General features: G+C 43.8%; 1 protein-coding gene across 2 annotated transcripts in view; it reads left to right on the top strand.

The window, feature by feature from the left end:
• RNF128 (ring finger protein 128) overlaps positions 1-24,034 on the top strand; it is a 275,011-nt gene extending 250,977 nt beyond the window's left edge. For both annotated transcript variants that reach the window (XM_068251050.1, XM_068251049.1), the window contains exons 4-7: positions 1,476-1,558; positions 6,786-6,882; positions 11,671-11,836; positions 16,853-24,034. In XM_068251050.1, coding sequence (XP_068107151.1) covers positions 1,476-1,558; positions 6,786-6,882; positions 11,671-11,836; positions 16,853-16,974 — 468 coding nt within the window. In that variant the 3' untranslated portion in view covers positions 16,975-24,034. The remainder of the gene's footprint in view (positions 1-1,475; positions 1,559-6,785; positions 6,883-11,670; positions 11,837-16,852) is intronic.
• Positions 24,035-24,912: the final 878 nt, after the last annotated feature.

Genomic DNA, 24,912 nt, shown 5'->3' with positions numbered 1-24,912 from the left:
TGTGTGAAATTCTCATAAGGTCAATTCATCCCTTTTGTGAGTGAAATGGGACTTCCTAAATCTCCACAGTAAACAAGGCAGCTTCTCTAGAGGGAGCAGAGCTGAGTCACTGCAGGAAAGGCTCTCTGCTCGTTGCTAGCCTTACTGCTGTATGACCTCAGCAAATGATCCCAGGGGCGAATTACGTCTCCTCTATTCACATAGGGGCCAGTTGTTGTTGTTCAATAGTTGGTAGACTTGTTCTGCTTCTACCTACTAAACTCTTCCCATAGAGATCAGGCTGTTTCAGCAGATTATTGATAAAACCACTATTATCTTTACTTGGTTATTGATACCTTGCTGGCATTCGCTGGACATTACATCACAAGTCCATAAATTGGTCCTTTTCTTGTAAAAGGAACGTGAAGGTCACAGTTCAGTGTTGCTCCTGATGACAATTGGTATGACTCATGTAAAAGAGGCTCGTAAATTATAGGATGCTGAAAACTGCTGTGAGCACATTGTATATCCGAGAGAGACGTCCCTACCTTCTTGGGTAAACCTTTCCTATAGAATGTGTGTAATCTGAGTTGTAATAGAATTATTGCAGTGAGGAAGAAGTAATAGGAGGAGGTGAATAGTCTCTCTCTCTCTCTCTCTCTCTCTCTCTCTCTCTCTCTCTCTCTCTCTCTCTCTCTCTCTCTCTCTCTCTCTCTCTCTCTCTCTCTCTCTCTCTCTCTCTCTCTCTCTCTCTCTCTCTCTCTCTCAGATTGCTGCTCTTTACATAAATGCCCCATAATGATACAGATTAAACTACAAACACATTTTCTTCAGTTGAATCGATTCATTCCTGTTTTTTTTTTCGGAAGAAATCTGAACTGTATACAAGTGCAGAGGCATAGGGATCACTATAGCAGCCATAGCGACTGCTATGGGGCACTTAGCCAAGGGAGGCCCAGTGGCAATGGCCTGGAACGATAATGGGGTCCGCAAAGAGCCCCCTGAGGTGCAGGATAATGTGAGCGGAGCAAAGAGAAGTTATCTATAATGGGGGCTATCTAATACTTGGTGATCCCTCTGACTACCTATAATGGGGGGGGGCTATTACTGGAGGTCCTGCTGACTACGCTGAAACCAGCGCAGGGGATTTGGGCGCAGCCGACGCAACCATAGGCCGTAATAGAAATTACGGCTGTAGCAGGCAAAGGGAGGAACTTCAGCGCTGTCAGAAGACTGAGCTGAAGTTACTTCTAATACATAATTTTTTGGGAGTGGGGACCATACAAAATTTTGCAATGGGGCTCCATGGTTTGTAGCTATGCCCCTGTACCAGTGTACCCCTATATAGCTGGCCTCTTCATATTATGAATTATTAAAACAAATTTGGTACAACATACACTGTAAATTACTTAATAGTGTTATGTATTGTAAAATACTTTAATGATCATAGTTTTTAATGGACTTCATTTTCAAATGTTTGTTTCCTGTTCCCCCAGGTGCTTGGGCCAGATGGTGATAGCTGCGCTGTGTGTATTGAATCGTACAAAGCAAACGATGTTGTGCGCATTTTAACATGCAAGTAAGTATTCCTGCAGTCACTAGGCTTAGGCCATATGTTTTATGTAGGTTACCAGTTGGTTAGTTAAGACTAGTCAGTATTGACAATACTTTTAGACCTCATTGATCTTAAGTCAGGTCCTGCTGTCAGAAGTCTGTATATAATCACCAGATAAGTCACAGTGCTTGTATTCAACAATGCTCCTTTCTGTCACCTGAACTGAGCGCTCTCTGAATGGTTAGACAGCTAAATGAAGTGACAAAATGAGTGGATTTGATTATGGCCACTGCTTCCAGCTCTACCATTACCCCGCTAGAGCTGCTGTGGGCGTTGCTAGGGGGTTAGATCCTGGGCACCGCCCCGAACGGCAGGCATGGCTAATCCACGAATCCACTGGGCACTACCTCATTCCCTCCTTCCCTCCTCACAATCCGCTCTCTCCTGCTTATGCCCAATTCCCTCTCCCCAGCCCTCTCTCTCCTGCTTATCCCTCCCCACAGTCTCTCCTGCTTATACTTTATTGCCTCCCTAGCCCTCTCTCTCCTCTTTTTCACTCATTCCCTCCCCTCTGCTAGGTTCATGTAAAGTTAGCTCCACACATGACCACACCCACTTTCCTGCAGCTAGGCCACGCCCACTTTTTGCTGACGCGCGCGTCGCACATTTACTCTCACTAAGTGCCCAGGGGTGCCCCGGATCTCTCACAATCCTAGCAACGCCCCTGGATGTGGGAACCACTTCCTCAGACATGATATCCAACTGTTTAGAGGCGCAGTAAGTTCAGGTGACTGAAATGAAACAGCACTTAAGGTAGCCGCACAAGATGCAATAAAAATATTCTGTAATTGCAAAATAGGCACCATTAAGATTGACATACAATAAATTTGTGGAGGGAGGCTGTTGGTGGACTGAATTCCAAGTAGGAATGCACAATTGGTCTATTTCGAAAACATTTTTTTTTTTTTTTTTTTTTTTTGAAAGCAGACCTGAAGATGCCTTAAAAAAAAAATCACTTACCTGCGGCTTCTGCCAGCCCCCTGCAGCCATCCTGTGCCCGTGCATACCTGGAACGATCCTCCAGTCCCCTGCCGCAGCTAATTTTCTCTTTCACTGTTCCCACTTTTTCTCTTTCACTGTTTCACTGTTGGCACTTTTAGGCCTTTTTCACATTGTGTTCCATCCGCGTTAGCGTTGAGCATTTGTTATGCTTTAACGATTCCCAGCGATTTCTGTGCATTGGGCATTTTTGGTGTTTTTGTAAGTGCTTTTTGGGGCGTTTTGCAATTTTTAAGTCTCCCAGGCCTTATTTTTACAGGGAAAAGGACCTAAAAATTACCCAGAAACACTTCACATTTAAATTGACAGGGAAAAAATGTCCACGGAATGGCTGGCAAAATCGCTTATTTCCAGTGCTTTTCCTATACCTCCCATTGTTGCAAAATCGCCCCCGAAAATGGTCCATGTAGCGCTATTCAGATCGGAAAGCGAATGGAACGCCCAAATCTGAACTAGCGCATAGGAAAGCATAGTGGAAGTGCTTTCAGGGCGATTTTGAAATATCTCCAGCGTTTAAAAAAATGAAAAGGCACCTCTAGTGTGAAGCGCCTCTAGTGTGAACAAGCCCTTAGGCCTGGTGCACACCAAAAACCGCTAGCAGATCCACAAAATGCTAGCAGATTTTGAAACTTTTTCTTCTTTTTCTGTAGCGTTTCAGCTAGCATTTTGCGGTTTTGTGAAGCATTTTTGGTGTAGTAGATTTCATGTATTGTTACAGTAAAGCTGTTACTGAACAGCTACTGTAACAAAACGCCTGGCAAACCACTCTGAAGTGCTGTTTTTCAGAGCGGTTTGCGTTTTTCCTACACTTAACATTGAGGCAGAAACGCATCCGCAATCCAAAATCTGCAGCAGCCCGGGAGTATGCGTTTCTGCAAAACGCCTCCCGCTCTGGTGTGCACCAGCCCATTGAAATACATTAACAAGGCGTATCCGCAGCCGCAAGCGGATCGCAAACAGCAGCCGAACCGCTCTGGTGTGCACTAGGCCTTAGTGCTGTATGAACTAGAGACCTCTGAACGAAAAACCATGTCCACTGTGAATTTTGTGTAACACTGTAATATATAGACACTGGAGGAAACTAGGGTTGAGTTTCCGAACTCCCCGCAATTGAAGATCAGTGTGCAGAAATCGTAATTCCGCAGAAATACGGCATTACTGAGACTCGGAAATTTTAGGCCAATCACAAGACTTGGAAGCATTGGACCAATCGGAGAATCATTATTGTACCGTCGCAGAAATCAGGTTACCACTGGATTTTTAGGTCAATCAAAGACCCTGAAGTATTAAGCTGTTCAGAGAATACAGAACTTTACTGCAGTTGCCAATTGGAATTGTGGATTCCACATAATTTTTTTTAAACAATTGACTAACTTTACTGACAAAAATCATCATAAAAAAAACCCAAAACATTCTGTGAAAGTAAGAAAATATTTGCGTGGAAATCGGAGCACACTTCTCAGAAGATGGAAATCTGTCTGAATCATAAATCTGCATTTCCGACATCTACTGTATAATAGTAACCATAAAAATGTTTGCCTATATGGTAATGGTTGTGTAGAACCCCCTCTTGACAGCATCATATCAGGCCATGTGCAACCAAACAAGTGACACACAAGATCGGTCAATAAGATACTACTTATATCTATTGCATCATGCGTTCAACTTTTATCATGCAGCTTTGTGATTTTGTAACGTTAATGAAGTAAAAAAAAAAAGAGACAGATGAGTGAGCAGCGCATAGGCAAGAACAAAAGATTGCTTAGAGCGTAGCATTAAGACACCATGGTATTAATGCAGATTAAGTATCATTTTCGTCTGTCACCACTAAGTAACTGGTTTGCCTGGGTCACACGTAGATTCGTGTAATACAGTATTGCACATTAAATAAGCACCGGGAACTCTTCAAAACGGGAATTATGCAATTGCTACATCTCTTATCCCTCCCTGTACTGGTAACCACACTCCTATACTCTATCAATGGTAGACACTTTAATTTTCCATGACACAGCTGCTTCATTAAGCATTCTTCTCTAGACAACATAAAATGCAAATATAACTACCTGGCTGACTAGATTACCGGTAGTTTTAACACTAATGCTCCCTGCACAAAAAAACCACCTGTAGTGAGAGGACACTCATTTAGTATGTAATAGAATGCTGGTTACTGAATATGGCTTCAGAGGTGCCAATCAGCCATACATGGGGGAAAAAAAGGCATCTGGAAAAAGGGGCAGCGCCAGTGGTGTAGCTATATGGCCCTGATGAGAGTTTTTCATTGGGCCCCCCCCCCCCCCCCCCCCCAGCACTCTATATGTAACACTTGATACGGTGCAACAAAACCTGCCAGTATTAGAGGCGCAAGAAGGGGATGGGGGGGGGGGACAGTTTAATGGTTACTACTATTTAAAGTCTCTATAGAAGTGATTTACCACCACAGGACCAATAAACAGCTAATACTTTGGTTGAGGAAGGGCCCCTTTGGCCCAAGGGCCCCGATACGGCCGCTACCTCTGCAACCGCTATTACTACGCCACTGAGAAAAGCAGATTGCTAACAGTAGAATATCACTAAAATTAACTGCTGGATTACGACTGTAACATACTATCCCTTTGCACAGAATTCTAAGAACCCCCACCCCACCCCTGGTGGTGCCTAACCTTGCCCCCTCTCTGCCGCAAAGCCACAATAAGCAGTGAAGGTAGTGTGCTATGCAATGTCACAATTTGAAATTCCGCATGCCCCCAGCGTGCCGTAATTTCGATTGCTTGCCATTAATCGGGCCCTGAAACTTACCTTTGCAATGCATAGTGGCCATATAAGGGGCAATTAATGACGAAGGTAAATTTTGCGGGTGCAACCGTGCACCCAAACTTCGGTTCTTTGCGGCTAATCATGGGTTTTATAAAAGGTGCCTATGGATGTGCTGTTTTTTTCCATAGGCCTCCTGCTCCCTTTTTTTTCCTGATTCAGCCAGGCACACATCTGGTACAAGCAAGCAGGTCCTGAATTTGGGTGGAGTCTATAGCCACTGATCTGCATACTTCTTCTGGGCCACACTCTGAATACTTGCAGTAGAGGATCAACACAACACTGAGGCAAATGTTGCTGTGTTTTGTTCAGGGAATAAATCTGGCGGACTCCATGTTTCTTTCACTGTAGGCTTCCATTAAGACTATGCAAACACTGCTTGGTGATACGTACTCTGCACATATGGCTCAAAGTGGACCTGAACTCAGAACATTCTGTCTGCTCTTAAAGATACACAACAGCATAATAACCTTTAAACAAAAAACATTTCTTTGTTACAGCTGATACTAATCCTAAAATAAATCTGCTTTGTTTCTTCTTCCTGATTCATGGAAGCAGACATATTATTGCCCTTTCAAATGAGCTTATCTGCCATTGGCAGTCATGTACCACAGGGGAGAAATCAGATTACAACTTGTGATTAGACACACATGAGGAGGAATTGAACAGGATGAACTCTCTAAATACATACAGGGCGCATTTCTCTGTTTTCCTTCTGTCCTGTGCAAGCAAGAGCTCAGGTCCATTTTAAACTACACGCATTTGGTGATCATTTCAGGTGACAGTCTGTGTGTTCCAATGTCGTGTGATGTCTGCCGAGTTTGAAAATCCTTGGTGGACCACAACTGCCTTTAGAGCTGCTCACGTGTAATGATCACAAACTATTGTTATGGAAGGTGACTATGCACCTGTGTATGAAGCTTTGAGCCAGCACACAGGAAGTCAAATGGCATTGACCCATCAGCGTAAATTAGTATGCCAGACTACACTTTGCTGAGACCAAACCAGCATTTAGTGAAGCCAGCTATTTCTGAGCTCTCTAGGCCACTTGCACAGTGACTGCTGCGTTGCTTTCTCTGTCACAGCAGAAACACAACAGATCGAGAAGCGGCACTACACGTTATCCGTGAGTTGCGTTGGGAACTGTAAATGTAGCCTAGGTGGTACGCTGCAGTAAGCGGCCGTTACACCGCAACGCACCACTGTGAATGTGACCTTAGTGTATTAAAATAAATATGGTCTGAAATAGATAAAAAAGTAACTGAACTGCATAAGCCTTTCCTGAATGACTGTTAGGGCATGGAGCAAATCAAATAATGCATGTGTAGGTCACCAGTAAAAGAAATTGTATATTTACTTTCTTTTGTCTTTAAATTCACAGCCACTTCTTCCACAAGAACTGCATTGATCCCTGGCTGCTTGAGCATAGGACATGTCCAATGTGCAAGTGCGATATTCTGAAGTCCTTAGGAATTGCGGTAAGTCTCATTGATCATATCTGATGTATGAAAAACAATGCATTGGAATATATACTCTGCAGCACAACCATAAGTCTGTAACCATAGCACACAGTGTAATTCCTGTAGGTCTCTGTAGTACAGGCTGTCTAACTATATGGGAACTTTATTATTTGTGATCGCTTTTGAATTGTCAGAATTTTTGCTTAAATGTTGTAGAAAGTGATTTCTTTTTCACTCAAATATAAGCCATGCCCCCACGTGTGTTTGTACTTCCTTCTGTCCACTTGTGCCTCCTTCTGTCTCCTTGTGCCTCCTTTGCCCCCTGTGCATCCAGAGATGGATTAAATTAAAATGGTGCCCTAAGCAATCAACAACTTTGGGCCCACACTTGATGGCCACCTAGCTTTTTTTTGGAAAGATTTGTTGGAGGTTAGCTTAAACCGGGCCCATAGATTCTCTAGGCGCCTGCCTTAGTTGCCTTATGGATGATCTGGCTCTGTGTGGGTCCCTCCTTCTGTCCCCCTTTGTGCCTGCCTCTGTCCCCCTTTGTGCCTGCCTCTGTCCCCTTGTCCCATTATCTGTTCTCTTCTCATCCCCCTCCTGCGCTCCCTCAATCCAGTGTGTAAAGGCAGAGTATAGCACAGCAGAAGCTGCGTTCTAACCTCCCATTTGGCGTCCAGTGCTGTACCTGTGCGTTCATCCTGTCTGTTTTCTGCTACCCCTAGCAGGGGTAGAGGTGAGCGCACAGCTGCTGCTGCACCATACTCTGCATTTACACACTAAACTGGGGGAGAGCAGGGGATGTGCAACAAAATGCATCAAGATTGGCAGGTTGTTTGTATCTCAGGGACTCCCTGTATTATCCATCCACCCTCTATTGCACATGCTTTATATTCTCTAGTGTATGGTGTTTTTTTGTTTTGTTTTTTAGGGTGGGGGGTGACAAAGGGCTTATTGCCTGGAGTGACAAAAAGGCTAGAAACGCCCCTACTTTTTGGTTATTGGCTCAGTAACAAATTATGCATGATTGAGGCAATACCATGCCTTCCCACTATAGCACACTGTTGCCTCTGCCATTTTTTTCTAGTATTCCATCAACCATTTTTAAAAGAATTAATGAAGCCCAAACTTTTCATAAATAGTATTGTAACCTTTCCCATATATATATGTTACGGCCAGAACCTGAAGTGTGGCCACTTCGCGTTTTGGCCAGCCACTTCGGGTTCTGTCCGGCCAATGTGCGAAGTGGCCGCAGCGCAGCGGCCAATGTTAGAAATGGAATGATTACACTAAGTTGCAATGTATTTTACGGCCGTCTCGCTGCGGCCAAATGTTAGAAGTTGGTTAATTTAATGAAATATAGCCGGCGGCAATGTAATAGATGAAGGTGCCGGCTTTCGCACTGCTTCCTCTCCTCCTCCCCCGCCTCCTATACAATACGGAGCAGCTGGGGACATGCGTGTCCCGGAGAGTAGTTCGTCGCGGCAGGGGAAGCAGAGCGGCGAGGCTGCAGACATTGCTTCTGCCAGCACCCGCTCTGCAGGAACGGCAGGATTCCCCTGCCGCACCGAACAACTCTCCGGGACACGCGTGTCCCCGCCGGCTGCTCCGTATTGTATAGGAGGCGGGGGGAGGAAGAGAGGAGGCAGTGTGAAAGCCGGTAGCTTCATCTATTATATTGCCGCCGGCTATATTTCATTAAATTAACCAACTTCTAACATTTGGCCGCAGCGAGACGGCCGTAAAATACATTGTAACTTAGTGTAATCATTCCATTTCTAACATTGGCCGCTGCGCTGCGGCCACTTCGCACATTGGCCGGCCAGAACGCGAAGTGGCCACACTTCGGGTTCTGGCCGTAACCTATACAAACAGCAATAACATCATGGTGGCTTAGAGGATTGCATTTTCAACTTGCAGAGCTAGAGTTCAAAGATTCTGTTTTGTCCAAGGAACTATCAGCATACAGACTCCACCCATTGACAAATTACAGTTCAGAAACTTGGGAAACCAGTATGTTGGGTGAGCGGTCAAAAAAGTTTCACTTCTCGTGGTTTGAACACCGTTTCAATTCACAATGTAAACCAATGTTGTGGTTTCAGTCCACATCATTCAAAACTGGGAAAGCGATACTGGGATGTTTGTAATAGATGTTATCTTGAGGTGCCGATACATTATTTGACTTGGCAGCCGATTGGCCATCCGATGTGATAATTATAATTGAATGAAAATCGGTGCTGTCAAGAGCATGTCCTATCGAGGATGCGATCAATTGTGGGCAGAAATTAGTCGCATGTATCGATTGGACATGCTGCAAAATCTTGGGCCAACATACTTGATTGGGGTGGTAACAGCGTGCAATATTGGGGTGAGCAGATGTGACTCCTGGCGCTGTCCCACCAGTGTAAAATATAATCCCCGGTTGCCCAAGCATGGATAAGCCTGCAAACACATGGGGGCGCGTGTGTCTGAGGAAGAGAGCAGAGACAGCAGTGAACACGATAAAGTATTCATGTATGGTGGGTGGGGGATTATTAGATCTTCATTTGGGGTTATGCAGCTGGGGGCAGCGAGGTGGCGTCACTAGGCTGATTTCCAAAAGATTTCATGCTGAAATTGATCCGGATTTGATCAGAGAGAGATCTCTCTTGGTCGATCGGCTACCAAAATCGCTAGATGTATGGCCACCTTCAAAGTTCTAAAATAGCTGTCCTCCTACATTCCAATGTGTATTCACAGGTTTACAGAAAATGAGGCCTTAGTCATATTTTTATATAATTTGGGTATGTCAAGACACAATGCCATTCTATGCTGGCAACATTGGCCAATAGCCGTATAATAGCCGGCCAATAGCCGTATAATTTTTCCACTGATTATAGTGTGCTAAGCTTTGCCCAGCCACTAACTTATTGCTTGCTTATTTTCAGATACTTATGTAAAAGGTAATTTGTGATAGAGCAAATGTATAATTAATACAAATGTTAAGCAGTTGCCTAGAGCTGTCAACTTGTAGTCTGCTGACAAATAAAGGGTACACTGATTCCAATATCCTTGGAATATTTTCCAGTGTTGCTCCAGTTTTCTTTTCACCCTTTTTTTTTATTTTTTTAATATAATCTGCATCAGTGTGTTTTGAAAAATGGTAAATATTTTCTTATGAAACACTCCTAATGTGATAGTAGGTGTGCTAGCGGGTGTCTTTTGTCAAATATTTTCACACCAAATGATTCCCTCTTGTTTTGCTTCAAAAGTTGGAATGTATGGAATGCATAAAGCATGATACTGTAAGTATCATGTACCATACATTGAATACAAGAAATTTGTTTAGTTAGCACTCCTATAGCTAGTGACCCAGGGGGTTATGAATCTGAGGTGTGACATATATGGAGGCTGCCATATTTATTTCCCTTTAAACAATACCAGTCATATTGTTCTTTCTGGTCAGCAAGGTCTAAATCGCACACCTGAAACAAGTACAGTATGTAGCTAATCTCGTCAGATTTGCTATAGTCATATGATCTGCATGCATTATTTAAGATGAAATAAAAGGTCAGCCTCCATATCCCTCTCCCCTCAGGGTCCCTTTTTAGGAGGTTTGTAATGGCAGCAGGAGCATCTTCCACTGCTGGGCAGCTGTGCTGCTCGGTTGGGTGGGACCACAGGAGATTCTACTTAGACAATTACTGGCAAGAAAATGTTTACCACAAATCACTATCTGCCAATAGCACGGTCCTACTAATCTGAGGAGCTATTAAAGGGGTAACCTGTATACTGAACGTCTTCCATCATCTTCATCCCAGGTTACTGACAGTCTTCCATAATCTTCACCCCCTTGGTGAACACATGAGGACTAAACACTTAGTGCACATTTTTATTTGCAGATGTATGATTGCACGTGGCAAGAGCATATGTACAGTAGAGTCTGTTATCCGGCACCAACTCAATGTTTAAAATAGGCCTAGCTAATACAGTACCATACCCCACTCTATATACGTGGCAAAAACGCTGTATTAAATGTTAAAGTACAGTAATTGAAAGTACCGGTATATTAACTTTGGGGGAGTCGTGGAACCCAGTCTTTCATTTTTTATTTTTTTTTACTCTAGGACAGATCAATAATCCCTTTTTTTTAACCCAAGTGCTTAGCGTAATACTTCTATATTTTGAAGTAATGCTTGCTAAAATTCTTGCCGCTTATATATTTCTAAATAAAAACAGTGTAGTCTCATTTGAAATATGAATTAAATCAATGACTAAGAACCTTTTTGTTGTATCTAGTAAAATTCAGGAAAGTGGACAGCCCTCTTGCCTTGCAGCGCTAGGCCCGCGGATTGAATGTAGGCCAGGACACTATCTGCACAGAGTCTGTATGTTCTTCCCATGTCTGTGGGTTTCCTTCATGCATTCCACTTTCCTCTTGCGTACCAAAAAATAAATAAAAACAGAAGTTTTAGGCTTTCCCCAATATTGGGCTAGGATTATGGTGGGGATTAGATTGTGATCCAATTAAAGATGACAATATGCTGTGTAAAGCACCGCTGAAGCAGTGGGTGCAATAATAATAATAATAATAATAATAATAATAATAATAATAATAATAATAATAATAATAATAATAATAATAATAATAATAATAATAATAATAATAATAATAATAATAATAATAATAATAATAATAATAATAATAATAATAATAATAATATGTTGATATAACCTTTGTGCTATCAGAATATCAGCCTTTAGTATATCTGCAGAATGTATCCATAGAATTCTAATGTTCTCTCCCTTTGTGAATGTTTTTTTTAGGCCGATGAAGAGGAGCCAGAAAACACAATAGTGATTTCCTCGGTGTCCAATGAGTTGCAGAGGAGCAGCGCACAGGTGGAGGATGAGACCCACAGTGACAATGCATCGTCTGGATATGCTTCTGTTCGAGGTGCTGATGAAGTAGTGGAAGAACCAGAACATACATGTGAGTCTATAGAACACACACGACACAATCCTTGAAAGCCAAATATCCTGGAAACCTGATAACTACTTATTTTAATCTTGTCTTACCTGCTGCACATCCAATCTTCCACTCTGCGTCCATTTACCCCCCTGCAAGTCTCCCAAACTGGGTCTGATTAAAAACAACTGACTAGCTGAGCTTGACATTGCTAATTATGTGAAATGCAAGAATTGTAGACTTTGCTGTAAAGTTTTGTGGATAAGCATCGAAGTCACATGAGGATAAATTATTCTTATTTATTGTAAGGCAAATGCATTTTTCGTTTTTTTTAACAAAAATTTGATTTCATACAACAGACATCTTCCCTATTGAATCCATAGATAAGAAAAAAAAAACTGGTGGGCTTCTTTTTAGCAATCCACCATGACACACAGTAAGGGCCAGGTTACATGTGTGCATTGCACTCAACACAACCCATACATATGTCAATTGCTGGCCATCTTGTTGCTATAAATCACTGGAATGCAAGGGGCCAGTAGAGACACACTGCCAAACAAGTGTCAGGCATACATTCTCATTGCTTGCCATTATTCACCACATCTTAATATATTTGTGTTATTTTTTTCTTATTAGAATATATTAAAAGCTATGTTTTATGAATGATACAACTCTGTTGAAACCCCCGGCAGTCCTGTTGATCATCTGTCCGTAATACTTTTAGCCATAGTCCTCGAACAAGCCTATGAATCAGGTGGTCTGACCAGACAACTGGAATTCTGTAAAAGGCAATGCATATGGCAGTCACCATATGTCTCAGGCAACTTCAGGCATCCTTTAGAGCAGGGGTCTCAAACTCGCGGGCCATTTGCGGCCATCGATACAATATTTTGTGGCCCGCGCCGGAAAAAGCTTCCTTATAGTTCGCTTCAGTGCTCCCAAGTAATCCGCCGCATCCCCGCCGCTAAACGAGGACTGCAGAGTCCCCAAATCGCCCAGGGGGGCAATCCGCCGGCATTTCCTGGAAGGGGCAGAGCTTTCAGCTTCAGCTCTGCCCCTCCTGACATCAATCGCCGCACAGATCGCCGCCTCTCCCCGCCCCTGAGATGGGCGGGCAGAGGCGGCGATGCACCGCAATTGACGTCAGGAGGGGCAAGGCTGAAGCTGAAAGCTCTGCCCCTTCCAGGAAATGCCGGCGGATTGCCCCTTGGGTGATTTGGGGGCTCTGCAGCCCTCGTTTTGCAGTGGGGACACGGCGGATTACTTGTAATGGGAGCACTGAAGCGAACTATAAGGTAAATTAGGTAAAATAGTTCGCTTCAGTGTGACTTTGATTTTGAAATAAAAATCAATGCAAGGGGGGGGGGGGGGGGGGGGGCTGCTGATTGTGAAATCCCTTATGCGGCCCAGCCTCATGCTGACTTTGCCTCCTGCGGCCCCCAGGTAAATTAAGTTTGAGACCCATGCTTTACAGCCATTGTTAAGAAAAAACATTTTTCCTGGGCTCCCACCCAACCCCTACATAAAACTAGGAAGGCCTCCTGTCCCTGCTCAGAACAAACATCTCTGTGGCTTTCTTAAATAGAGGACCTTGCCAGTCCTCATGCACCAGAGCTGGCATCTGTGTGGAAACTGTCCTCTTTCCCATTTTCCCTTCCACAGAGAACATTGGAAAAGGGATTAGATGGCCGAGTTGGCCCAGCGTCTCCCACTACCACCCACTCCACATCTCGCTAACTCCTGCATCCAGAGGTCCCAGTATGATGTCACTGCTGAGCTCACGATGTCTGGAGCATCCTGTGCAGGTGAAGTAGTTCTGTGCCTGTGCAGAACGCTCCAGACCATGTGAGCGTGATTGCGCCCAAGGAATAGGTCTACAAATGTCCCGTGGCGACTGCAGTTCTGAAAGCAACAATGAATCAGTTTAATGACCTATTCACTTAATTAAAAATAAAAGGACGATAATGTGGGATTATATGCAGCCTTGCAAGTCCGGGTACAGGCCTGGATTTGAAAAGCTACATCTCTGTATTCCCCAGCAGGTCCAAAAAGACTACAGAATCCCACTATCTGCCTGCTGGCCTTGCACACCTAATCATGCTCTACCCTAGATTCCAAATGGGCTGTACGATGTGAACAGGGAAGGAAGGTTTAAAGTGAATCCGAGATAAACTTTTACTCATTGCATAATTGTGTTCCTTTCATATAGTTTATAGGGCATTCCTCAAGCCAAATACTTTTTTTGTTTTAATACTCGAATTCCCTATAAACTAAACAAGCCTCATCCATAGCTCTTTTTGTGCCTTGGCACTGTAGCAAGGGCTTATGAGAGTTCAGTCTGGGCAGGAGGAGGTTACTAGCCATTGATTTCAGATGCAGAGGGGAGGAGGGAGAAGGAGAGGGGACTGAATTTACACACAGGCAAGCTGATAGCATCTCCAGCCCTCAGCCTGTGACAATGTGACAAACAGAACATGGCTGCCCTCATTGTATCACAAGAATAAATAATCATAAACTTTTGAAGCGGTTTGCAGCTAGATATGAAGTGTAAACTATCTAAACTTTAGATAAGATATATAGACAAGTTACTTGTTATAGTTAGTTTTTCATCTCTGATCCGCTTTAACCTTCCTGGCGGATATACATTTAAGCCGGGCAGGAGGATTTCTCAGGCCCTGCTGGGCCGCTTTGCTCAAATTTTTTTTTTTTTTTTTTTTTTTTGCAACACGCAGCTAGCACTTTGCTAGCTGCGTGTGCACTCCGATCGCCGATGCTCCGCACCGATTAGCCGCCGCTCGCTGCGCCCCCCCCCCCCCCCAGACCCCGTGCGCTGCCTGGCCAATCGGTGCCAGGCAACGCTGAGGGGTGGATCGGGACTCCCAATGTCGTCACGATGTCTATGACCTCATCCCGCCCGCCACGGGGGAAGCCCTCCAGGAAATCCCGTTCTTTGAAGTTTTTTAAAACTTTAAAAAAAAACTGCTGCGCTGCCCCCTGGCGGTTTTTAATAGACCGCCAGGAGGGTTAAGTTGTGCTGAGACTTTCATACTTGTTCCAATAGTCTGCTTTTTCCTCTTAAATTCATAAGGAAACAGGCAGGTGTGCAGATTAGAACACAAGCGCAAACATAACTACTGAAGTGCAATAATACAACCTTTATTTCACAGGGACAGTCCCTCATTTGAGACTAAATCCAACTGTCCCTTATTCCTCTTTAGCTGTCCCTCCTTTTTAGATGTGATATACAAACTTGTGTAAATGTATTTTCTTGCTAAAATAGGTTTGTGATTTTATCCTCTAAATCAGTGTTTCCCAACCTTTTCCGGCCCGGGGAACACTGTCTGACCAAATTTTTCCCCGGGGAACGGCGCACGCGCGCGGTGGGGGCGATGCGGCCCCCGGTTGTTTGCGCGACCTAGTGGACAGTGCCGCTATGGGGGGGGGGGGGGGGGCTGGGGTGCGGCTGCATAGCTGGCATAGTTGCCCCAGTGTAGGGAGTTTAGTTGCCTCAGTATAGTGCCCCAGTATAGCCAGTATAGTGCCCCAGTATAGCCAGTATAGTACCCCAGTATAGCCCCCCAGTATAGCCAGTATTGTGCCCCAGTATAGCTAGTATAGTGCCCCAGAATAGTGCCCCAGTATAGCCAGTTTAGTGCCCCAGTATAGTGCCCCAGTATAGCCAGTATAGTGCCCCAGTATAGCCCCCCAGTATAGCTAGTATAGTGCCCCAGTATAGCCAGTATAGTGCCCCAGTATAGCCAGTATAGTACCCCAGTATAGCCCCCCAGTATAGCCAGTATTGTGCCCCAGTATAGCTAGTATAGTGCCCCAGTATAGCTAGTATAGTGCCCCAGAATAGTGCCCCAGTATAGCCAGTTTAGTGCCCCAGTATAGTGCCCAAGTATAGCCAGTATAGTGCCCCAGTATAGCCAGTATAGTACCCCAGTATAGCCCCCCCAGTATAGCCAGTATTGTGCCCCAGTATAGCTAGTATAGTGCCCCAGAATAGTGCCCCAGTATAGCCAGTTTAGTGCCCCAGTATAGTGCCCCAGTATAGCCAGAATAGTGCCCCAGTATAGCTAGAATAGTGCCCCAGTATAGCCAGTTTAGTGCCCCAGGATAGCCAGTATAGTACCCCAGAATAGTGCCCCAGTATAGCCAGTTGAGTGCCCTCCCGCCCGTCCCCGCGGCCGCCGCTGTTATTACCTTGTTAACAGCGGCCGCTCTCCCCTCTCCGGCGCGTGTATATTCAAGCAGCGTATCTCCGGCTGCTCTGTGTGATGCACTGATGCGGAAGAAAGGAGGGCAGCGGCTTCCTGTAACGGCGATATGTATCGCCGTTACTATGGTAACCGAGCCCTGCCTCCTTCCACATCAGTGCATCACACAGAGCAGCCGGAGATACGCTGCTAGCATATACATGGTCTGGAGAGGGGAGAGCGGCCGCTGCTAAGGTAATAACAGCGGCGGCCGCAGGGACGGGCGGGAGGGGGGATAAGACCACGGCACACCAGGCAACGTTCCGCGGCACACTAGTGTGCCGCGGAACAGCGGTTGGGAAACACTGCTCTAAATTACTTTGACTGTAGGAGTCTTGGGGTTTGTACACACGTGCAATCATTCCGTCCAACTATCAACTTAACTTGGTCTTTTGGATGATAGTCCAACTATCATGCAGGTTGACCACGTGTGTACAAGTAGTTTGAACAACTTGTTGTTTTTGAATGCAGACTTGTTGGTGCGCATGCAGTGTATATATATTTAAATGAGTTGGTTGTTTAGTTGATCAGCGTGTGTGTATATGTACTTGCCGTGTAAACAAGTCATGCGGCTGAAAATCTTGTGCGGTTGGTTGTGCATTAAGTTGCACATGTGTATGAGCCTTTAAATGCGTCTCTGCTTCTAATCTCAAATAGTAGGGAGGTATGTTCAATCAGATGTTAAATGTCTATCATTTGCTAACCACTGAATATCTCCTTTGGAACAGACTCTAGCAACCGGTTCGCTTCTAATAATTTTGTCCCCTTGTATCTTCCACAGATGAGAATGAGGAGCTGGTAAACCACGACTCTTCAACAATGGCAACGGATGTTCTTCCTCATCTAGACAACCCAGCGTTTGAAAATGAATACTCCACCCATGTGCACAATGTGAAATCATAACTTCGCCTCTAAAGGACATGCAGAGCCAGACACTCGTGGCCTGATTACCTGCATAGTTTTAGTCCCATGATGATTTTTTTTCTTTTAACAGAAAAGCAAAATTTATTGAAAACCATATTTTTTATTTTCCTTATTAAATACCATAATGAACTTGATGGGTACACAAAGCTAGAAACGGTGAAATATTTTAAAACTTACAAAAGCATATGTTTGATTTTTGTTTTGTTTTTTCATATTCTGTGTTGATACATATTTTAAGTCTAGCTTTGTATTCACGATTTCAGACCTAGCAAAAATCTTATCAAAATATATATTTTATTATATTCACATGAAGTATAGATATTTTTTAATAAAAAATAAAAACTAGTTTCTTATAATTCCAATTTTTGATGCAGTAAATACCTCACTGAGGCCTGTTGAAGAAGGCAAAGGGCAAAGTACAGTAACCCAGAGCAGCCAATCGGAAATCCTCCGTTTCCCTGGCTACACTAAGTTGATTACTCACTGCTGGTGATTGCACATTATTGCTGGCAATATAAAGGCTTAAGCTTAATTGCAATATACATTTCCTATATTATTACAGGACTCTTCATAGAAAGATAGGCTTTACCCTGGCGAGGTGGAGGGTTGCTGGTTAAAGGTCAGCCAAGATGAGAACTAATAAGTGTGCTTTATCTAGGTAATTGAAAGCTGTGCAAGGAGACTGTATCAGTATCAGGAATTATTCTAATAAGGAAGTGATAAAATCCTTTACTAGGAAAAGACTTGGTGATGGCGTGGTGGAGGGAACTTACTCTGTAATTCAGTGTCATCATTGCTTAGGTAAACGAAACATCCACAATGGTTCCTCCAATAAAAGAATTATGGAGTAGTACCACATGCAAGAAATAAACTAACAAGTGGGAAAAAAAACTTTGATTCCTATACTAGTAAACTGCATACATCTAATTAACCCATTAACAGCTTCAATAGCGTTACCTCGTTTGCTTTTGACCTCAGTCGGCAGAACTCATTGAGCTGTAAATTCTTGGAATGCTTTGATGTCTCTCTGCTAGCAGAAAATATAGAAACTGAAAGCAGAAGTCCTCGGTTATAGTCTCACATCGTGTCCCCCTAGTGACAAGTGGCCATAAATACACATTACAGCAGGACTAATTAGAAACAAGGACATTTAACAAGAAATAAAAAATATGCTAAAATTGGCCTGGAACACTTGCAAGCCTCTAAATAAATTGGCTGCTAAAGGGTTAAGAGGGTCTAGTATGAGCTTCTAGTATGTTGGCCTACTTGTAGTGCAAGTGTCAGTCATATTTTCTTTATAACCCACTTGTACCTGCACAGTGTGGGATGGGAGAAAACGACTGGTTTCTAACCCTATTAAAACGCTGCTGAAAGCTAAATTCTATTTATCCAACCATAATGGAAGGTGTTGAGCATTTTCTTGTTCTTCATCCACTGCTGGCATGAAATACTGCAAGCAACATTTCACCTACCTCAAGCCATTCTGCCTTTCCACAGTTTTTAAAGCAGCATCAGCATTTAGTTCTTCAATACATGGCTGTTTTTGATATGGAGAAGGAGGGAGCAGTTGTGCACTGATGTGGCAGCTTATCTAATAGCAGCTAAAGATATCCAGCCTGCCTAATAGCCTTTTCTCAACCGTACACTGCCAACAGTGTCTTCTGGAGCAGGGTTTCTCAACTCGGTCCTCAAGTACCCCCAACAATACATGTGTAGGAAACCACACACATTCACAAGTGGAGTAATTACTAGCTCAGCAGAGCTGATTAACTACCTCTGTGGATTTCCACAAAACATGCACTGTTGGGGGTATTTGAGGACTGAGTTGAGAAACCACAGACCTGAAGTCGCTAGACATTATGGCCCATGACCTTTCAGGCCTGATTTAGGGCTGGTGCACACCAAAAGGCCTTTTTAAAATGCTAGCTCTTCAAAAAGTGCTTGGCTAATGTACAGTATTTGTATGGAGGATGGATCACACAAGAGCGATGAGATTAAACCCTGACCCCCAATGCAAATGCAGGTCCTGCAGCATTTTAAGGGCCCTTTTCCACCAGCGCTGAATCGCAAAAACGCAAACCGCTAGCGATTTTACAATCGCTACGGTTTGCTTTTTAACATAGGAATCGCGGTAGGTAATTTCCACTACCGCGATTCGTTTTTTACTTGATCGCGATCGCGCCGCGGAGCGACTTTTGCCGCGATTTTGCTATGCAGTGCATAGCATAGCAAAATCGCGGCTGCGAACGTCGGGGAATCGCCGCTAATTGCGATTCAGCAATCGCTAGCGTTCAGCGTGAACGCTAGCGATTGCTAGTGGAAAAGGGCCCTAAAGGCGATTCAGCCTCAATGTTAAGTACAGGAAAAGTGGAAAATCGCTCTAAAAAAGCTATAACTGCCATTTTCCAGGGGTGTTTTTGTTTTTTTTTGCAAAAGCTGTTCACTAACAGCTCAAACTGTACAAAAAATAAAAAATGTCTACACCCAAACGCTCAAAAAATCGATAGGCATAACTAGAAAGTCTGCCTGGAATAGTTTAAAAAAATTGCTTCTAAAAACACTGAGCATTTGCGACTATGCTAGCGATTTTTGGTGTGCACTGGCCCTTACTAAGGCACCTCCCAGAGATCTCCAAGAATTCCCCTTGGGGATCTCAGCAAACACACAGCTGCTAGTCTAGTAAGCTTTTCAGTAACTTCAATGTATGACCCATATGAGGGCTACAATCCCTAAGACAAAGAACAAACAAAAGTACTCCAGTGCTGACTCAATGGATCACTTTGCATCTTGAGTGAGAATCTCATAAGTGGTCTGTGGAAATTCCTTAGCTAAATAGAGCCTCTTGTGTTTGGCTACCTCTAAAGCCCCGTCTACACGCAGCGATGTTACTTATTAATAATCTGCGGCTCGATTGATAAGATCCGACAGGTCGGATCTTGCCATCACCGATTCCCTGCTCGTTCCCCACGAGTGGACAATGACAGGGAAACGAGCGGAATATAAGCGGCGCCGGGCGGGGATGAGGGCGGATCGAATCCGGCGAGCGGGGACGCGGCGGGTATGCGAGGGGATGTGGAAGAGGTGATCCAGCGGCTAATCGAGCCGCCGGATCGCCTCGTGTACCGGGGCTTAAGACTATACAAATTTGACACGTTCAGTGCAGATATTCTATCAACAAACGCTAATAGGTGGCCCAATGATAGTTTGAAATTACTATACCAAAAAGTCCAAGTGACCACCAGAAAGTACAGAAATTTGGAATGTAAATGCTAAATAATCATTACCCACTTGCTACTTCCACGTCCTGTTTGTCTGCCCTAATCATTCACTGTATAAAACCTCACAATTCATAGGAAACACTTGCAGAAAAACTGGTAACCCAAAGCGACTAGTTTTCTCTGTAGAACAGCAACAGAAAATGATAGTTTCTCTGGGCTGCTGCACTTTAATTACTTTTTGCCTTAAGCACTGAACTCAGCATTAGATTTTCTTAGAAAAAGTCTAAGTACACACATGAGACAAAAGTCTTTGGAAAATGAAATACCTAAGGCCAATTTTACTACCTCCATGTAGTATGAGGGTCAACAAATATTGAATACTAGAAGCAGATTGTGTAGGGAACCTCATACTACATGGAAGTGGTAATATTGGTCAGTGATCGGCCAATTATAGTTGAAAGTGTGTACTTGGCTCAGGTTTGTTGTTGACATAGCCCAGACGTGCTCAGTTAAGTGTGTTATTTACATGTTTATGCACCTTAAAATACACTCTAATTGTTACTGTGATTTTAGTAACCTACAAAGATTATGGGTTCCTCTAATCAGCAGCCAGCTTTTCTGATGTATGATTGTGGGGTCCCCACACCATCATAACTGATATTTATGTATTATGTGAGTCATGTTAACATTAGTCATGAATCAGAATCGCACAGACTGTGTAGTTTTTTTAAAAGTAATGTTTACATCATAGATGCTGAATATGGCTGCTTATTGCTTGAATAACACTTGGTGACTGCAGATTAAGCTTTAGAATGGAGCATATTTATAAACTACCAGTCTATAAAATGAATGTGATGTGAGTGTTCACTCCGTGTATTGGCCCAGCCCTCTGCAGAGCCTAATTCAGCACATCCAATTCATTTAGTACTAATGAAAATTGACTGTTTATGTATGTTCAGTTAACTCTTTTGTGGGACTTATAAATAACTTGATATAGGCTAGGTGCACACATAGCAAAAATGCTAGCGTTGCGTAAAATGCTGCGTTTTGCTGCTAATGGAAGTCTATGGGCCACTGGAAAAAAGCATATAAAGTGTATGTGTGCGTTTTTGAAACCGCTGGTTTTGTTGCATAATATTCAAAAACGCACATGATGAAAGTCAATGGGAACATAATGGTATGCAATTTCATGCATTTTTATATGCGTTTTTTTTCCCCCCAAAAAAATTGTTTTGTGATATATTTCCACTTCCTGTTGTCTTCCTAGTGATTTGCAAAAATGGAAATATAAAAATGCTTACAAAACTTATATGCGTTCTGTATATGCGAACCGCAAATGCATGAAAAAGCACACAAAATGCTTAAACGCATCTGCGGTAAAAAGCGCAAACGCAGCAAAACGCACACAACATAAAATGAAAATATGACCTAAAACGCAGCCTTTTGTGTTGTGTACACCCATCCAAAATATTCTGATCTCCTGGCCAATAAAAGTGCATATGTCTTTGCTCTATTACTTCTAGCATGAAAAAGAAAATGCTAAAACCAGTCTCACAAATGACTATTTGATAGAGCTTGAAGCATCTTATTACAGTCTGTGTTCTGAACCACCATTCCCAGATAACAGTATGATTTTGGCATCTAGAATAATTGGGACTTTTATACGGTCTTTTCGAAATCGGAAGATCAGTCTAAACCATGTGTCTGATCATACTACTCTCCATGGCATTGTACTAGCAATATTTCTGAGCGAGGCTTTAAAAAAAAAAAAAAGTTTGCCTGGTTATGTATATTATGTGTCAACAGTAGTGTTTTTGTTTACTTTTATTCTTGGCTATCTTTTGTATGGTGAATCAGTATTTTCACCATACCTAAAGAGAACCCGAGGTGGTTTTTTTGGCGGGCAAATGGGACATTCCTCTGTGTCCCTAAACAGCCATTCCCTGTCCCCCCACCGCCACGCTAAAGCCCCCTGAGATTAGCGACAATATTTGTTGCTGTCTCGGAGGTAAACGTAGAGGAGAGGGATTCCCTGTTCAAAACGCCCACTAGGGGCATTCCTACAGGCTTTCCAGAGCTGCCATTGGGCAGCTCTCCCTGGCCACGCCCCCTGACGCTTCCCCCGACTCCCTGCACGTTGTGAATAAGGGAATTCATCTCATTCCAGCGTCATGACCCAGAGGTCATGAAAGTGAAAGTGGGCCACTGCAGTCCACAGGAGCAGTGGTTTTGGAGGCTACCTGATCCGCTCAGCCCACCAGATCAGGTAGCCTACTTTTTTTTTTTTCTTTCTTTCTTTTTTTTTTTTTTTCATGAGCCCACCTCTGGCTCTCTTTAAAACAGAGGTGCTTGGCCCGTTTCATTTTGGATATTCAAATGTTAGTTTTGTTTTTGTACTAAACTCCAAAATATGTAAGAAGTAAGTTGAGCACACTTGAAGAACGGAAGTGAGAGGAATATGGAGGCTGCCATATGCATTTCCTAATAAACAATGCACATTGCCTGGCTGTCCTGAGAATCCTCTGCCTCAAATAGTTTTAGCCATAGACCCTGAACAGGCATGCATATCAGAGGTTTCTGTCACACTAGATTAGCCGCATGCTTGTTTCAGTGTGTGATTCAGATACTACTGAAGCCAGAAAGATCATCAGGACAGCTGGACAATCTGCATAGTTTAAAGGACAGAAATGTGGCAATGTCCCTGTCCTTCACTTCAGGTGTACTTTAAAGTTGCGTGCTGTCCCTCAGTATATGGCTGCTTAACCTCTCTGAGGTCTGCTCTACAAATGACCTCTCGAGAGTGGGTTGGTCTTTTTAAGGTTAATCACTTGGTTATTAATAGATTTGTACCCATTTTCTATCGTCCTATGAGAAGCATATAACTGAAATATATCTATATCCTCTCTCATCTATGTTTTTAGCTACAGCCTGCATGCATGGAGTTTGGAATTAGGCGAATCAAACACATTTGTTGTCAATTTGGATTGGCTCAGTTTGCAGCTGTGTACGAATTGTTATAAAATTTGCATCTCCTTGATTCCATTCTATTCCATTTCTCATTCCATTTTATTTTCTCATTCCACTTCTAATCTGTACATGCTAGATTTCCGTTAACCTTTTTTGATAAAATGCTAGCTTGAATACATGGCTGGTGATCACCTTGATCACTCTCACCCACTGCTATTGTATTTGTGTTATATACCTGCTTGTCCTTCCCCTTATCCTCTCAGCCTGGAGCTAAAAAAGCATGTCTGTACAATAGTTTCTAAATGGTTATCCCGAATGATCACTAAGTTTGTTTCAGGCAATGGTAGTTGGCTCAGCTGGCATTTCTGCATCTTGGCAAGGTCTTAAAGAAAACCGCATGCCACCATTCTTGGGCACCTAAAAGTTAAATAATCAATAGATGATAAATTGAATGCAAATATTTCTGACTTTATACAGGATTATGCAAATTATGTATGCAGCTTGAAAATAAACCAATCAAGTCACACCAGGGTTTACATTGTTTAGTAAATTTTCAAACTGCATACAGAATTTGCATAATCCTGTATTAAGACAAATATTTGCATCTCATTGATCATCACTAATATTCAGGGCAGCTTTACAAGGGTCAAAGAAAACTAGAAGAGCTACCAGGAGAATCAAATTTGATCTTTTTAAAGGGCGATTGTTTTTCACTTTTAAACTCACTTAAGATACTCTCCTAAGGAGAGGGAAGGCTCTGGGTCTTATAGAGCAGGGGTCCCCAACCTATTTCAGCCTGTGGACCGCTAACCAGACCAAACTTTCCTCTGGGGCCTGGGGGGGGGGGGGGGGGTCGGGGGATTGCGAGCTGGAGTCGGGGTTAGTAGCGGGAGTCGTCCCCCCTCCCCCCATACCCAGGTAGGTAGCCAGGTATAAGTGCCCTCTGTACAGGGTATCTAGGTATAGTTTCCCCCAGTATCCTAGTATAGTTGCCCCTGTATAGCTAGTTGCCCCTGTATAGCTAGTATAGTTGCCGCCGGGTAGCCCACTCCCCGCCACTCCTGTTACCTTATGAGCTGGCGGCCGCTTCCTCTCTGATTCCCCCAGCGGCTCTCCTCTTTGCAGCATCTTCTATTTACAGCAGCGCGTCCCACAGCTGCTGTAAGAGGGAAGGAAGCAGGACAGCGGCTTCCTGTAGCGGCGATCGCTGTTACCATGGGAACCGCTGTCTCTCTTCCTTCCCTCCTTACAGCAGCCGTGGGACGTGCTGCTGTAAATAGAAGATGCTGCAAAGAGGAGAGTGGCTGGTGGAATTTGAGAGGAAGCGGCCGCCAGCTCATAAGGTAACAAGAGTGGGGGGGAGTGGGCGGCCCAGCTGGAAACAGCCCGGTGGTTGGGGAACCCTGTGGGGAACGCGGAAACCAGGAGGAGAATGGGAAGCCTCTATAGTATAGAGGCTTACCATTCTCCTCCTAGTTTCCACGTTCCCGACAGGCTCTCCCGTTAGCAGTCCGTGGCCAATTGGTCATGGACTGCTCTCTTCTTGGTTGGGGAGACTTTGTCAGTCTTCTGAAGCACTCAGGCTTCTGAAGAGTGGCTGCTCTGTACTGCGCATGCACGAGCACCCTCTCTCGCACGTGCACAGTACAGAGCCACCGGTCTTCAGAAGACTGAGTGCTTCCGAAGACTGACGAAGTCTCCTGAGGAGGGAGATTCAAAGGGAGGAGCCTGT

This window comes from Hyperolius riggenbachi, chromosome 8, assembly GCF_040937935.1.
Source record: "Hyperolius riggenbachi isolate aHypRig1 chromosome 8, aHypRig1.pri, whole genome shotgun sequence".
In the NCBI taxonomy this organism is placed as follows: Eukaryota; Metazoa; Chordata; class Amphibia; order Anura; family Hyperoliidae; genus Hyperolius; species Hyperolius riggenbachi.
This window is presented reverse-complemented; position numbering and strand designations above follow the sequence as displayed.